The 14,790-nt window shown below is 37.7% G+C and overlaps 1 protein-coding gene across 7 annotated transcripts in view; it reads right to left on the reverse strand.

The window, feature by feature from the left end:
- Positions 1–508: 508 nt before the first annotated feature.
- ANKIB1 (ankyrin repeat and IBR domain containing 1) overlaps positions 509–14,790 on the reverse strand; it is a 93,840-nt gene continuing 79,558 nt past the window's right edge. For 5 of the 7 annotated variants that reach the window (XM_082045651.1, XM_082045653.1, XM_082045649.1 and 2 more), the window contains exons 12-20: positions 11,901–12,035; positions 11,243–11,329; positions 11,083–11,149; positions 10,537–10,682; positions 9,743–9,921; positions 9,137–9,188; positions 5,813–5,924; positions 4,045–4,178; positions 509–3,697 (exon numbers count right to left, since the gene is read on the reverse strand). In XM_082045651.1, the coding sequence (XP_081901777.1) occupies positions 2,945–3,697; positions 4,045–4,178; positions 5,813–5,924; positions 9,137–9,188; positions 9,743–9,921; positions 10,537–10,682; positions 11,083–11,149; positions 11,243–11,329; positions 11,901–12,035 (1,665 nt within the window). In that variant the 3' untranslated portion in view covers positions 509–2,944. The remainder of the gene's footprint in view (positions 3,698–4,044; positions 4,179–5,812; positions 5,925–9,136; positions 9,189–9,742; positions 9,922–10,536; positions 10,683–11,082; positions 11,150–11,242; positions 11,330–11,900; positions 12,036–14,790) is intronic. The other 2 variants (XM_082045650.1, XM_082045655.1) reach the window with 2 other exon arrangements.

Here is a 14,790-nt window from a genome sequence, read left to right on the forward strand (position 1 = left end):
ACCTGAAAGGAGGTTGTAGCATGGAGGGTGTTGGTCTCTTCTCCCAAATAGCAAGAGAGAGGACAAGAGGAAATGGCCTCAAGTTGTGCCAGGGGAGAATTTAGATGGGATATTAAGAAAAACTTCTTAACAGAAAGGGTTGTCAGGCATCGGAACAGGCTGCCCAGGGCAGTGGTGGAGTCACCATCCCTGGAGGTGTTTAGAAGACATGTAGATGAAGTCCTTAGGGACATGGCTTAGGGGTGGACTCAGCAGTGTTAGGTTAATGGTTGGACTAAGTGATCTTAAAAGTCTTTTCCAACAAAAATGATTCTATGATTCTATGAATTAAGACAAAATTGTCTGGTTTAGATTTTGTTTTCAAAGCAAACATTTACAAATCAAAACATTCAACTTATTATATGGTCCCGTCTAATCTGGCATGGGACTGAACATATCCTAAAAATGTCTGTCATCAATCTTAAGAAGCTACTACAGTAAGTCTAAGACGGAATGAGACAGAATGGAATTAGTTTAAGTAATAAATGTTTAATCAAAGAATTTTACATATTATTAACAGCATTCATTTGGCCAAACATCTACATGGTTGTAGTATCCTACTTGTATATAAAGTGGGAATGTATCAAGTATAGACTATGAAAGTGCAAATAACAATTCAAGGTTAGAGTAATTTTTTTACATTATAAAATTAACAGGTTTACAAAATAGTCTTGCCAAACTTTATTTTTGAATTGTAAAGTCAATGACTATGGTGTTAAAATAAGTACCAAGAAAATACAAATTTAATAGGCTAATTTCATGCTTATAAGAGTAACACAGAAACAATGGATATACTGCACAACCTAACCAAATTACAAAGAACCAGAACCCACAAACTTCACTATCTTCACAGAGAGCACTCTTACATATCTTACTGTAACTCTGCAAGACATCTCAATGCAAAACACAATCTTTTTGTGAGAATCTTTCTCTTCAGAAATTACAGTTCCAGGAAGCCATGTGAGTTAAACAACTTTCAGACCAATTCATTATGACGGTTCATGAAGAACTGTTTTAGTTGAAGGATCTTATACCATGGAACAATTTAAAATAGGTGTTTTTCAAAGATGTCCAAAGGTTCACAATGATGTCAGGAGTAGGGCAGCTAAAGTTGGAAAATGATTTGAGACTATTCTATTCCATTCTCTCTTAAAGATGCTTGCAAAATGACCACGGTTCTTATGGGGTAAGGGTAAAATATTCTTATTTCAAATTTTACTAATATTAACCTTGTGACTGTAAGGTTCAATAGCTGGGTTTGCATGAATTAGTTACCAAAACACTCACTTGAACTCACAGTAATCAATACATAAACTTTGCTATCATGACACTTGCCTATACACACTCAGTAGTAATAAACTTTTATATCAACAAATCTCTGGTAACAGTTAAGCAAAACTTAAAATGGAGTGTATGTAATTTGCTTGTGTTATGACAAGTTTTGATTATATGTAATTAAAACAGCCATTTCAACAACTTACTCTAGTTGTAATTACATACTGTACCATTGTATCTCACTAACTGTAGATTGATGCTTTTAAGCAAATCTAAAACCAGTATTTGTTTTCACGGTACAACAACTAGGAAAAGGTTTTTTTGTGGTTTTCTTTTTTACATTTTTTTTTACACTAAACAGTAATCACACAGCAAATGAATATTGTGCAATTGAACAAATACCTAGCAGTGTTTTGTTTATGCAAAAACACTGACTTAACATTTAGTTATTTACTGTAAAGGCAAGGCCATGGGTGGTTTTATGGAGGTCTTTGCAATTAATAGCATAGTTACTCCAGAGCAGACACTGAATTTGAATTACTTGTTTAACTGTGGCAACTATCCAGTTGAGTTAGGCAAAGGCACCGTAACATGTTGAGCAGAATGTATTATCTGAACTTTAATTGTGGGACTGGCTAATATATGAAAATCCTGTACTCCTATATTTTTATAAAATGTTATCATTAAAAGTAATTGCACTATTAGTGCATAGAATGCTTTGTAGAATTATGAAAACAAACAACTATGATTGCACTTCCATTAAAGTGTCTCTTAAAATACAGCATAGCTGTTGCTAACTCACTGTATTTTAATATTTAAAATAACTGTTTAACAGCAGCATTAGGTTTTATTAACTTAAGATACAGGCTACATTTAATTAAATGCAGTCGCCATGGCAACAAATGCCAGTTAAATTTTGAGAAGCAATGCTACCCAGTGGTTTCTTTCACTGCTAGGAATTGTGGGATTAGTTTGACAGGTAACACTGCACTGTTTCGTTAGGCTACCGCCAGCTAACTATTCACAGTTTGGCACATTTGGACTGTAAATAGACATGAAAAAATCTTTGATTTTAAAGGGAAAGAATATCCCCTAAAACTGGTTCCTGGAGCAGTACTAAAAAGAAGCATTAAATACCTCCATTCACACTGCCAACAAAAATGAAAAGTGAGTAAGGAAAAGTTATGGAAAACAAAAACAAAATGCAAATGAATTGCTAAATGTTATTTTGGTGAAAGAATGAGTTCTAAAAAATGGAATAAACTATTTCTTCGGAAAACCAACCAAAGTAATCAGTGTAAGCCTTTAATCCGTATGTTCAAGTTAAGGATCATCATCAACCTAAGGCTAAACAGATGCTGCATTGTATTAGGAATGTGGAATACAACCTAATTATTCCTTTTTCTTGAGAGCAAAAAGGCAAGTACTACCTAATTAAATGCGAAGGATGTTCCTTGAAAGGTTCACATTATTACAAAGAACTACAATTCAAGAGAACTCCTAAATATCCGTTGTTATGTCAGTGGTTACAACTGAGCTGTAATTATGTGGATCAAAGCCTCCATAATGCTTACTCCACATACTGTACCATCTGTCACCACCACTCATTTACTGCAGATTTAGTTTTTATTCATACCAGATGCACATGTTCAATCCATTCACTTGAGGTCTGAGGAGTCTGACTTGAAGTATCTCCTGAAGCATCCAGCGTGCTCATTACCTCCCTGTTACTATCACCACTTCGTGATACTGTTTCACCTGGAATAATGTTTTCTTCAGAAGTGCCCTCCTCTGTTTGGGTTCCTCTGCCTTCATTTTTGAGTGCATCCTCAAATAGTGCATGCTCTTCCTGAGGCTCCAGCCCTGTGTCTGTGAGATTTGGTTGCCCTGCTGACCCACCTTCAGTACTGGGTTGCTGTGAATCGTCATCCGTTTCTGTAGTTGTTGAGGGAATCAGAGCAATACTCTGTGGGTTCATGTCATGAAACCAGGCCATGATATTTCCAAGTAGATTTTCACTGGCATTGGGATCTTGACTGCTGGAGTCAGCGTCACTAGATGTTGAGTATAATCCACTCCTTGTATCGCTGCGGGGGTGTGAATGAAGACGATCAGCTGAAAAGGGATCATCGCCTGTACCCAGTCTCATCAGACTGTCACCAAGTTCTAAGAGCTCAGAGCTGCTCAAGGCGCCTCTTGGATTATTTATACTTATGGGAGCAGAGTCCAGTCTTGTAGGCAAAGAGGTACCTATTGCTCCTAAAGATGCCTCATTATTTAGAAAGTCTCTAGTTTCTTCATCTATGGCCAGGCCAGATTCTTGTAATGATAACTGAATAGCTAGCAGGATGTTTGGGTCATCTTCATCCAAAGAGCTCAGAGCCTGTGGAAGTACATAAGGTTGCTTTCAGAATTGAACTTTCAACTCCTTACGTATTTTGGATCAAAAGTAGCTTGGGCTCAAATCTAAAATCCATTCATTATTCCTACCTGTCATTTATCAGAGCAAGTTTTTACTGACACAGCTGACAACACAATTTAAAGGTGACTACTGTTACAATAGTGATTATTTAGCAATTCTTACCAATGTGAACGCACAATTTGTTGTCCCAGATTCTCCATCTCTCATCAAAGAATTAAGAAAATTTGCAGAGACAAAATGACACAGAAAAGCAGAGCAGAGGAAGGCAGGCAAAGCAGAGAGAATGGAAAAGGGCTTAGGGGAGATACCTGAAGAGAATCCTGGTTTTCAGAGCGACTGACAGAGGTATAGTCATGAAGCGAAGAGCTGTGCAGAATACCCATAGAAGCTGAACTCACCATGGAGGTGCCATGTCTTCTACTACTGCCACCTTCCTGAGTGTCTGTTTGGGCAATTGAAACAAAAACGGTTGAAGAACCAGTGAGAAAGCCTTCTCCACTGTTATTAACTGAGCAAATCTCTTCCTTCCTTTTGGATTCCAGCTGTGAAATTTTACTCCTATATTCACTCTGAACTAAATAATCCCCAACACTCCTTCCACACCAGCTCTTCCACAGTGGTGAAACACCAGTCCCACTGTTTTAGGAGAGACTGCCTCGTTCATTTGTGTCTTTCTGCTCTCAATACCCTTCTTCTCCTCTTTTAAAGGACAGGGTTTGCCATCGGGACCATGAGCCTGTTGGCAGGAGGGGCAAACTGCTTCTAATGATTTATGGAAAGTCCTGAAAAATACTGCACATGGACACAGTACAGGATGCATCTACAGTGGGACTGCAACCAAAGTCTGCCCATTTCTCTGTTCTTTCAGAGACAACAACTCAGCTGTAATGTTAACATTATATTAATTTTGATCATAACATTGCAGCACAATTAAGAGTAGAGTTATTAGTGTATACCTCAGCAATCACTGACATTGCTGTTTTCTTAAAACAACCAACAAAAAATTTGAAGTAAAATGCTTTTTCCAGAAAAATTAATCTGCAATAAAAATAAATGTAACTTTTTTTACTTTGAAAAATGGAATTTTCCACTTTAAAGTGAAATAAGGTGAGACAAACTAATTCCCTCTTGCATGCTTTAACAGTATGCACTGGTCATCACTACAATATCCAAGTGTTCCATCAGATTCTAGTCCTCAACCTAACAAGATGGTTTTGCATTTTACTTGTAATAGGGAAGGACCAAAGCTCACCAGAATTCTCTTTACTGTTTCTAAAATAACAAATCCTTTTTTTAAAATTTCTGCTCAGTAAAGGATTTCTCCTTTTGTTTTTAAAGGACAAGCTATGGAGAGGACTTAAGTTCATGAGACACAGCAATGCGAGTCTGTGCAGCGTGGCTGGAGAGCGGGCACACAACTGGCAGCTCTGACGAAACAGCATCATCACAGGATGATCTGGATTCATGGTATTTTTGTACCTTTGCAAAATCTCCTGGCAGAACAGAGGCAGCCAAGTCAGAGTGACCTTAGGGGACTGCGCTACCAGCCGTAGCGCCGCTTAGAAGAGCAGCGTGCTGGAAGCTGCAGCCCACACCAACTTGTTTCCTGGCTGTCTTTGCCAGCAGAGGAGTTTCTGAGCAGGGTTTTGGAATACAGCTTTAGGACTGTCTTCCAGCAGGTCTGAAGCAGGGCAACCCTCTTCTACACTCTTTATGCACAACCAGTCCTTCTAATTGGCATAAAAGGGCTGGTATGTAGATAAGACTGTCATACGAAGCATGTGCCCTTCAAAATTTCTTCAGAAAAGCAAACCTGCTCTGAATAGCTGAGGAGCTGTTAGTGGGAAGATCAACACATTTCTCTTCAAAAAGAGATGCAGACGCAATGAAGTCAGAAATGCTTCTAAGATCACATAAAAAAACCACAAAAAGAAGCCTTTGTGTTGCATCCTGGAAAATACAGCAATGTATTTGAAAATTCTTCAAAGTGTCTTCACAGAAGAACAAACACTGTGGCCACTACTGGCAATTTCTGAAGTACAAAGAGAAAAAATCCAGCCCCAGGCAGGCACATACCTAATGTACTCTCACTGGGGTCATCAGGATCTGGAGTATTACTCAGCAGACTGTGCATGTCCCCACGTCGACGCTGTCTGTGCCTCCTCCGATACTGAAATTCAGCATATTCCTGCATAAACCAAAGGTTACAAAATACAGGGCAGCATGCAGTAATATTTTTCTGATGTAAGAAGCACCACATTTTTATTAAAAATGTGTGATTTTATACATTTATATAAAATCACCTGTTTTCAGAAAAATAAATTGCAAGTTATATCATGCAATGCTTAACATAAATAATAAAAAAAAATCCAAGGTAATCCTAAAGCTATAAAATAAAGAATTAGCAAAGAAAAATACTTGACATATTACTGACATTTAATACTTGCAATCTCCCTTTTTTTAAGAATTCCAAGGACACTTTTTTTTTCTTTTGTTTAAAAGCTTTGATGCCAAACTTCATATGCACACACTTCAACACACTTTTTAATAAATATATACCTGGTGATTTTAGAACATAAAAACGACCAATCTGAATTATACCGATAGATTTTCTCGGAGTCCCTGTTGCCAGCAATTGCCAGTAGAAAATAACCTTTGGAAGACTATAGAAAGCTGGCACACAGACACCGGGACTTGTACTTTTCCCAGCCCCCAGGACACTCTGGCTCAGGAACTTCTTAAGCCACAGCTTAAGTTCTACTGAAGAGTCTTTGATGGATTTTTGTTCCATGAATTACAAATCTCCTCTATTTTTGCCTCACTTGAGCTGCTAATGAGCCATACCATACCCTACCATACCAATTTGAACTCCTGCATCCTGTAATTTCTCACATTGTCTGTATTTACACAAGACAGCTTATATAGCATTTATGGAAAAGACTCATTTTTGACTACATCAAGCTGACATCCCAAGGGTTAATTATTTTAATGCTTGGAAAGAAATGTTTTGATTTCCACACTTATCCTAATATTAAGAGACTAATTTTATGCTTGAAGGCAAATTTCCGGGTATGTTTTTTGGTTAGTACAACTGACACTGAACCTGACTGTGTAGGTAAGATCTTTCATTAATTTAATTTATTCCTTTACACAAGGCAATAAAATACACACTCAGGTCCTAGCTCTTCTCTTCAGAAAAGAATACTGCTGTTTACTTCCCAGAGCACCAGGTTGGGAAATCTGTATTCCAAAGGCTTCATTTGGCCAAATGAATTGGGAAGGATAACGTTACCATTCGCTTTCCTTTCTTACAGTAACTCCTGATCCTAGAATATCTCAACATCTGAAGTATCTAACACTTAAATCCAGAAGTGTAATTTCTCTTACATTATGACACTATTAATTTTGATGGTATTATGATGGTATGTTGTCTTTCCATGAAGTGTTTCAGACCAAGTTCTTATTCATAATGACATACGCAAGCCAAAAAGGATGGTCACAAAATGAACAGTGTGGCCAGACTTCTGTCTATGTAAGAAGATCCATCAATATTGTAAGAACATAAAAATGGCTGTACTGGACCAGACAAAAGGTCCATTTAGCCCAATATTCTGTCTTCAACAGTGGTTAGTAGTAGATGCTTGTTAGCCTATGGAACAGCATAAATACCAGGGCAATCATGAAGTAATGAAATATTCTTCCAGTTCCTAGGGAGCTCACCACCTCAATAGAAGGTGGTGCCCTAAACAACAGCAAATCAAATCTTGATATGGAACAATATAACAGAATTGTTTTAAAAATATACAATTATATCACTTTGAATCAGACATGGAATAATGATAAGTGATCACTGAACACTAAGATTTATTAATCAGATCTTGTGTCTCATCTGTTTGTAATAAAATAATAGATTTTACCGACAGCCATTTAAATTTTAGTCACTGTTTAGCATTGAGAAAGCTATCTTGATTACTACTGTTTCTGATTACTTGGAACAATTTTATACATGTGAACAAAAAGAGTTTTAATTTTATTGGGTAGGAACATCATAGTTTCACAGAGTGGTTTACAACAAGCAGCATTCTTTGCTAAAACCAGTAAGATTTTGTTTTCTGTAACAAACTGGTATACACAGAAATTGTACTACATGGCAGTAAAACTGCAGCTCTATGTAAAAAAAAAAATGGTCGTGAAATTCATGAAAATAAACAAAGATGTCCATTATGAATTCTACAAAATTCCTTTAGCATAGGTGGTTGCAAGTATCCTTGGTATCTGCACGACAAAGGAACCGACTCGCATGGTACAGTGCCACATTTAGGCAAATCAAAGAACTCATACGCAATCATCTAAGCATGACTGCAAAGGCACCTACTGCTAAACAGCTTATCAACATATTTCTGGTCAGCTTTTTCTCATAACCAGTTCCACTGACGATACAGCAACAACACAATGAGCTTGATATTATGAAATGTGGAATTATTTCCAAAGAAAGGACAAGAAGAACTAGACAGGAGAAGCAAGCTGATCTTTTGTAGAGAAGCAAGCTATTTTCTCACCAGCATGATGCTCACCAACAACAATAGCAAAGGAAATATATAGAAAAAGTACATGGAGTTTTCCAGGATGCTTTAAAATGAGTAGCTAGAAAGAAAGTAGTACCAAGGAGATGCTGAAATGAAGTTTTGTAACTCAGTGCTTTAATCTAATGTTCTCAAAATATTAAATAAAAATTAAGGTGATAAAGCTTTATAGGAAGCTTATAATGTTTTAGTGCAGTCTTGAAAATTATTTACTCTTTCCCATAAATAGATAGTGGAATATCCACGTTTAAAATTATAATTTTCAATCTTGGTTAAGTAGCAGAAGTTCATCTCATTTGGGTATGCAATTTCCATCCTGCTTCAATACATTAAAATAAAAAGAAATGTTTCAAATGGTTAATAATATTTAGGTGTGTGCCTGTATGTTTTTGTTGAATTGTTACAGAAGAATGGAAATTTCTTAGGCTTTTTGTCAAATTCTGCTGAACTGAGGTTGTACTCAGAGATAATCTAAACGATTTCATATATTTATGACTTGAAAGCTCCCCAGCACATAGATACCAGTTTATATACAATATTAAAACTGGTTATGTACTTGGAAAATGATGACTACAACACCGTTTGTCTAATGCCACTTAAATATCTATAGTCATGTTCAGAGGCATTGTTTGGAGTCATTGCACAATTAGCTATGCATATATTTCCTTCTATTGTGAAATAAATAAAATGGTAAGCTTAAACCAACTTGAAACGCTTTGAATTAAAATAAGGAAGCTCTTCATGCAGACTGCAATCATACCTGTATTGCTAGAATATGCACAACTATGCTTAAAAAAAAGAAAAATAAATACTTTACCTCAGGGGATGCAAATCCTAAATATTCCCAATCCCATGTTCCACCAGCAAAGCTATAAAATGAAGAGATGTACCATAAAGTTTAGAAGTAGAACAAAGGACAAACAACTTCCAGAGCTTCAAAGCCTATCAACATCTAAAACCTTGTGCAATTGTAGCTCTCAAAACTGAACAAGTATTCTGCTTTAATTCTTACCTGAAAATTCATTTAGTAAACAATACAATTAAATTGTTGACTATTGAAGAACTGTTTGATGTTTTTAGCAAATACTTATAGATTTTTGGAGTGTACCAGGTATTTAGTGACACTCTTGAAGGAAAAAACTGAAATGGAAGCCTCGACATCTAACCATTAATGTATTGCAAATGGGGAAGCAATTTGCACTCAACATACAGAGCAGTGGCTCTCAAACACATTTTTCCTCAGTGAAAAGCTGTAATTCCACAAGGATCTAATGTCCAAGAAAACGTCACTGTGTGGTGCTTTACAACCACCAGGCTTATCAGCTCCGCTTTACCTCAATGTCAAAGAGTGGCAGTGGATTCACCCACTTTGGCAGCTATCAAATGAGCTTTTTTGACTGGCGCGGTGCTGCGATGGGGTTACCTGCGCCTGGGTGCTTCTGGCGAGTCTGCAGGAGCAACGCCCCGGGCCACGGAGGCCAGGAACTCTTGCCGCTTCTGCTGCACAAGGCAAGCTGCACGGATGATTTTATGGCGAGGAGTCCGAAGGTAAGGCCTGTTCACTTTCTGTGCAAGGTCTTCAGTGACCATTTCTAGGTCTGTCTGCAATAGTTATTAAATACAGAACAAAATAATTTCACAGCGAAATGAAAATCGGGCAGAGCTTTACACCATAAATAGTGAGCAGAATGATATCCATCTTCCTGGAAATACCACTTGAAATACCAAAATACCCCAAAACGTCTGTCCAACTTGGTGCAGGGCCCCCCTGCACTCACAGGGTCAGAAAGGTTTCAGGGGCCCTACAGGAAAGGAGGCGGCAGCCCCTGCTGCTGATGCCACTGCCACCCCAGGCACTCCCCCAGTTTTGCCCCCACACACTTGTCAGACACATTAGTAGGGAAAGAGGAGCTAGAGAAGGAGATGAAGACTGAAGCTAAAATGTTATCTTCAGATAAGCACGTTAACAGTAAATACTTTTTTTTTCCTTTCACCTGTCCTTATCCCTTCTGCAGCAAAGTGTTGGTTTTCGTTCATTCTAAAATCAAACTAAAAGCTGCTGTGTCACAGACGAGTAAAAATGCATTGATTTTCTAAACTTGGTTACTGATACAAAGCAGGTTTATCAATTTTACACTAAGAAAATGGGAAAAGGACACTGATAACCAATATTACCAAAAAGTAACATTAGAAAAGTAAAATATACAAATGTGTTACCTGCATAAGTTCAAATATTTCTTTCTTTGTGCTTTTAGGCTCCAAAAAGAATCCATAGGGATAAGAACACTTAAGAATGCGGCGAGTTTTTAGAAGCTCTTGTACTGCATCTTCAATGAATGTGGTATCAGGACAGCCTCCCTCAGCTGCAGCATGAAACAAACATTGTGAAAATATTCTCCTGCTGATGTCAGCATTTCTTTTAGCACAAGTTTGCCTCTAAAATGTAATTTATGTGCAGGTTAGTTAAATATTTAGCAAGTAAACAGCAGCAGGTTCTCGAAGACTACACAGTGTTCTTACTAAAGAAGTAAGAACCAAATATTAGCTTCTCCCTAACTAATCCTGCTTTTTCCTTGAGTCTTTGGAATAGATAAGATTTACTGTACATTTAGCTTTCATCCACTGCTTATGAATTCTAGTACTGGAGGGATCGCATCACACAGCGGACTGATGTGAGCTCTATCCAAAAAAATAAAAAGGGTGTAGTCATAACAGAGTCAATTTGATTTCAGATTGAATTCAAAGACCACAGCAAATACCTACTTCCACTGAGAGCTCTGCTCAGCTGCTCCATCTTTTCTTTGGCTGTTTTTAGAAGGCGCTGTTCTAACTAGAAAAAGAAGATAAATGAAAGACAATAAGATAATTTTTTGAGGATTAATAAAATAGAAAGAAAAATCAGTAAAAATAGCTTGATCCACACCTGGTAGCTAAGTTCATGGTTCTTAAATCTTGTGTAATAGTGCATAAATCTGTCAAGCTCTTGAAATCTTCTATGCTTCTTTTCAGCCTGGAAAATAATGGGGAAACAAAAAACCACAATAAATCTTATGAGTTAATGTAGCAATCAGCATTAGATACAATTACATAACCAACTGCTTCTATTCCCACTATGTGTAAAGTATTGTACACAATGCTGCTGAGTGCCAGGTAAGTAAAGAGACAAATGTAGTTTTTTAAATTCACAAGTCTTCAAATACTGCAACCGAAGGGTTGATACACTGCGTGTGCATGCTGTCTAAGCAGACTTTCCAAATGCCAAAATTAAGGCATGTCTTCTATAGTGCATGGCAGCTAATTATAGTACCAGCACACCCATTTCTACAAAAGGAAACCATGGCACAGAGAAGTAAAATGACTTTAGTAAAGTCAATCAGTGGTTGTTACCAAAGCCAAAAGCAGAACCAAATGTCATGTTTCTATCCACAAATAAGCAGTGTTTTCTTTCTGCCTCTTTGGTGCATTTAAGGTTGTATTTTTCCATTTAAAACTCAGGTTTGGAAGCATTTTGCTTAAACCTATCCTAAATAGAAAATTGCAGCCTTAGCACTATTTTTGAAACACACACATTGATTTGTTACCTCTACTGTCATCTCCTTGGACTGCTCCTCTACATGTTGAATCACCTCATAGCGAGTGCACCTGTAATAGCCTCCAGTGGAAGAGCTGTGCTTCTTCCACTCTTCTAAGCATATCCAGCAAAAGTCATATTTGCACTGCAGAAGAAAAAGGAACAGGGGAGAAAAAAAGAAGTTGATACATTGTAGATTTGCAGTTATGCATCACTATTCCTCCATTAACAGCTGAATTAACATCATTTTGAGTGTGTTTATGGTCAAAGCAATTTCTGAGGAACCTCCTTACTATTTATTTTACCTACTACAGAAGATCTGGGTTATCAAATCATGTCAGGCATAATTTTTGTTCCCTGGATCACAAGATTGTGTTGGATCTACAAGTTAAGTTTTAAGTGGATCAAATAAATCAAACAATAAATATGGCTGATCAGACCTGGTTTTTTTTGGTTTTGTTTTAATAAAAGTCTCATTTTTTTAAGCGACACAGCAACTGTCCATGAGAAAAGGTGATTTTTTTCGTAAAAACATGATTACTGGTAATTTTGTCGTGTGGTGTTCCCAATGCAAAATTTTAATAACAATTACTAAAGCAAGAGACAAAAAACAGAGAAGAAAAAAACCTGAATGTAAACTTTGAAGACTGATTACTTCAAAGTGGGCATTGTCTGCACCCACTCAGCAGGGAGCTTTTGAAACAGGTAACACCTTACAAGGAGATCTGACTTATCCAGGCTTCTCTGCACCAGAGAAGTTACAACTGTGTTATATAGTTTCAACTCCGCATCCAGTTCTCAGCTAGTTTATTTCAAAACAATGGGAAGCTATTTATGGATGGTCAGGCAAGACTTTGGCTTAGCGAATTCTGTTTATCTGTTTTACAGATGAGCAAAGAAAAAATCCTGAAAAAATGAAGCAAAAATTTACATTAATAAATATGAAGCTATTCATATTATTATCGGAATTTGGTAAATTAAGCTGCACTTCTTCTCTCTTTGATAAGTTTAACCTTTCTAGGAATACCTATTCCACACCAACTGTGTTTAGCAGTAGTTGTTTTATACAATCAATTAGATATATTACAGAAAGAAATGAAATCTAATTATTGCATTGTAGTTTTTGCCAACTTTGTCTCACCAGTGGTACTGATTTTCTTCTAAAAAGCAATGCAGACTGGAGTATTTCTTCCTGTTATTGTGCCGCACCTTGTTCTTAAACAGTTTTTTGAAGTGCTTACTTATACAAAATGGTAAGATGAGTGCTGAGAATGAAGTAGGAGAGTAATTGTGTATAGAAGTGCTAAGTGTGTATCACCGCATCATTTGCCTGTAATTCAAACCCACTCATATTCATTATAAGAAAAAAAAATACAAAATATTAAAAAAATGGTATGAAACAAGTTGTTTCACAAACAACAGAACTAATAATGCTTGACTTCCTATTAATTTATGCATATATGCTCCTACTGCAATTATAATCTCACCTCTCTCATAGGATCTCCTTCTATGACCACTCCACCATATATATCTTCTAATCTCTCACATCTCCAAAAGCCTCCTCAAAAACCCCAAGATTCATTCAGTGTTCCCAGACACTCCTTCAGTACCTTGGTCTCATTGAACGTTCCAAACCACATAAAAACATAGAATGGTTTGGGTTGGAGGGGACCTTTAAAGGCCATCCAGTCCAATTCCTCCTGCAATGAGCAGGGACATCTTCAACTAGGTCAGACCATCTGTTGCTACACATCTCTCAAAGCCCCGAGCTCTGTTTATGTGTCTTTATGATCACCCAGCCATGCAGCAGCACCGCCCAGGCTTCACAAACCACATCTGGTGGCCACCGCCTGAGCCAAGGAGAAGAGGTAACTGCTGAGTGGGTATTTCAGCCCGTCTCTTGGTGTCAGTACAAATTAAGCCTCTGCACCACAGAGTTTCTGTGAACCCCCTGCTGTTCCTTTGTGTCTGGTTCAAAGCACCCAGAAGGTAAAAAAAAAAATACTAAGGTGGGGGAGTGAGAGAGCAGGACCAGCTAAGCCGTGTGTCCTTAGAAACTGGGCTCATAAACCAGTATGATGTCTGCCTAAATACAGAAATGTGACTTTAGGAGTAAAGACTGTCCTTTTGTACAGCAAGGCACTTGTTTGCTGCTAAGAGGCAGCTGTAGCTCATCCCATCATGGACTTGAGCGAAGGCAGCAAGGGCAGAAGCTCCGTCACAGACCCTTTGGTGGAGGAGGAGACAAGCGAGATGCTGACTCTGCCTTGTGTCTGAGCCCTGCACTGGGCCTGAGGACACCCTTCCCATCCTTCCGCACTGAGCTGAGGGGAGGCAGCTTCTGTTGGCAGGGATTTCTCCACCAGAAAAGCAATCCGGCCCTTTTAAGGACGCTTAAAGCTGTTTATAAGGTACAGCATCAAAGAAGAAAAGAAAACTGTGGTTGTCAGCCAGTGCCTTGCAAGGGTACTGTGTTAAACTGTCTATATTTAACAGTGTTTAATGGCCAAAGTCATCTCCAGCCTGAATCCATACTTTTGTTCGATTGAGATGATCTCAGTGGCAAAAGCTGCAACAAACACACCTTTTACAGTTTTTAGCGCTACGGAATTTAGAAGCTCTTTTAGAAAATCATTTAAGAAAAAAACCCAAACCAGTAAATTTGGCATAAACCAAAGTGAAGGAGAATCTGTTCTCTGCTTCCACAGACAGAAACAACACCAAAAAAAGACCCAATCTTCATATCACAGAAAGAGAGAGAATATGTGATGGTAACAAAAAGAAAATGTGATCTGCATAGCAATGGAGCAAGAGAAACACATTTCCAGAAAAAATGAGAATTACTTTCTAAATCTCTCAGCTTTTTATTGGAGACCAACTATGTCAAGTCTGTGCTACTT

Source organism: Streptopelia decaocto (assembly GCF_964273445.1).
Source record: "Streptopelia decaocto genome assembly, chromosome: 2".
Taxonomy (NCBI): domain Eukaryota; kingdom Metazoa; phylum Chordata; class Aves; order Columbiformes; family Columbidae; genus Streptopelia; species Streptopelia decaocto.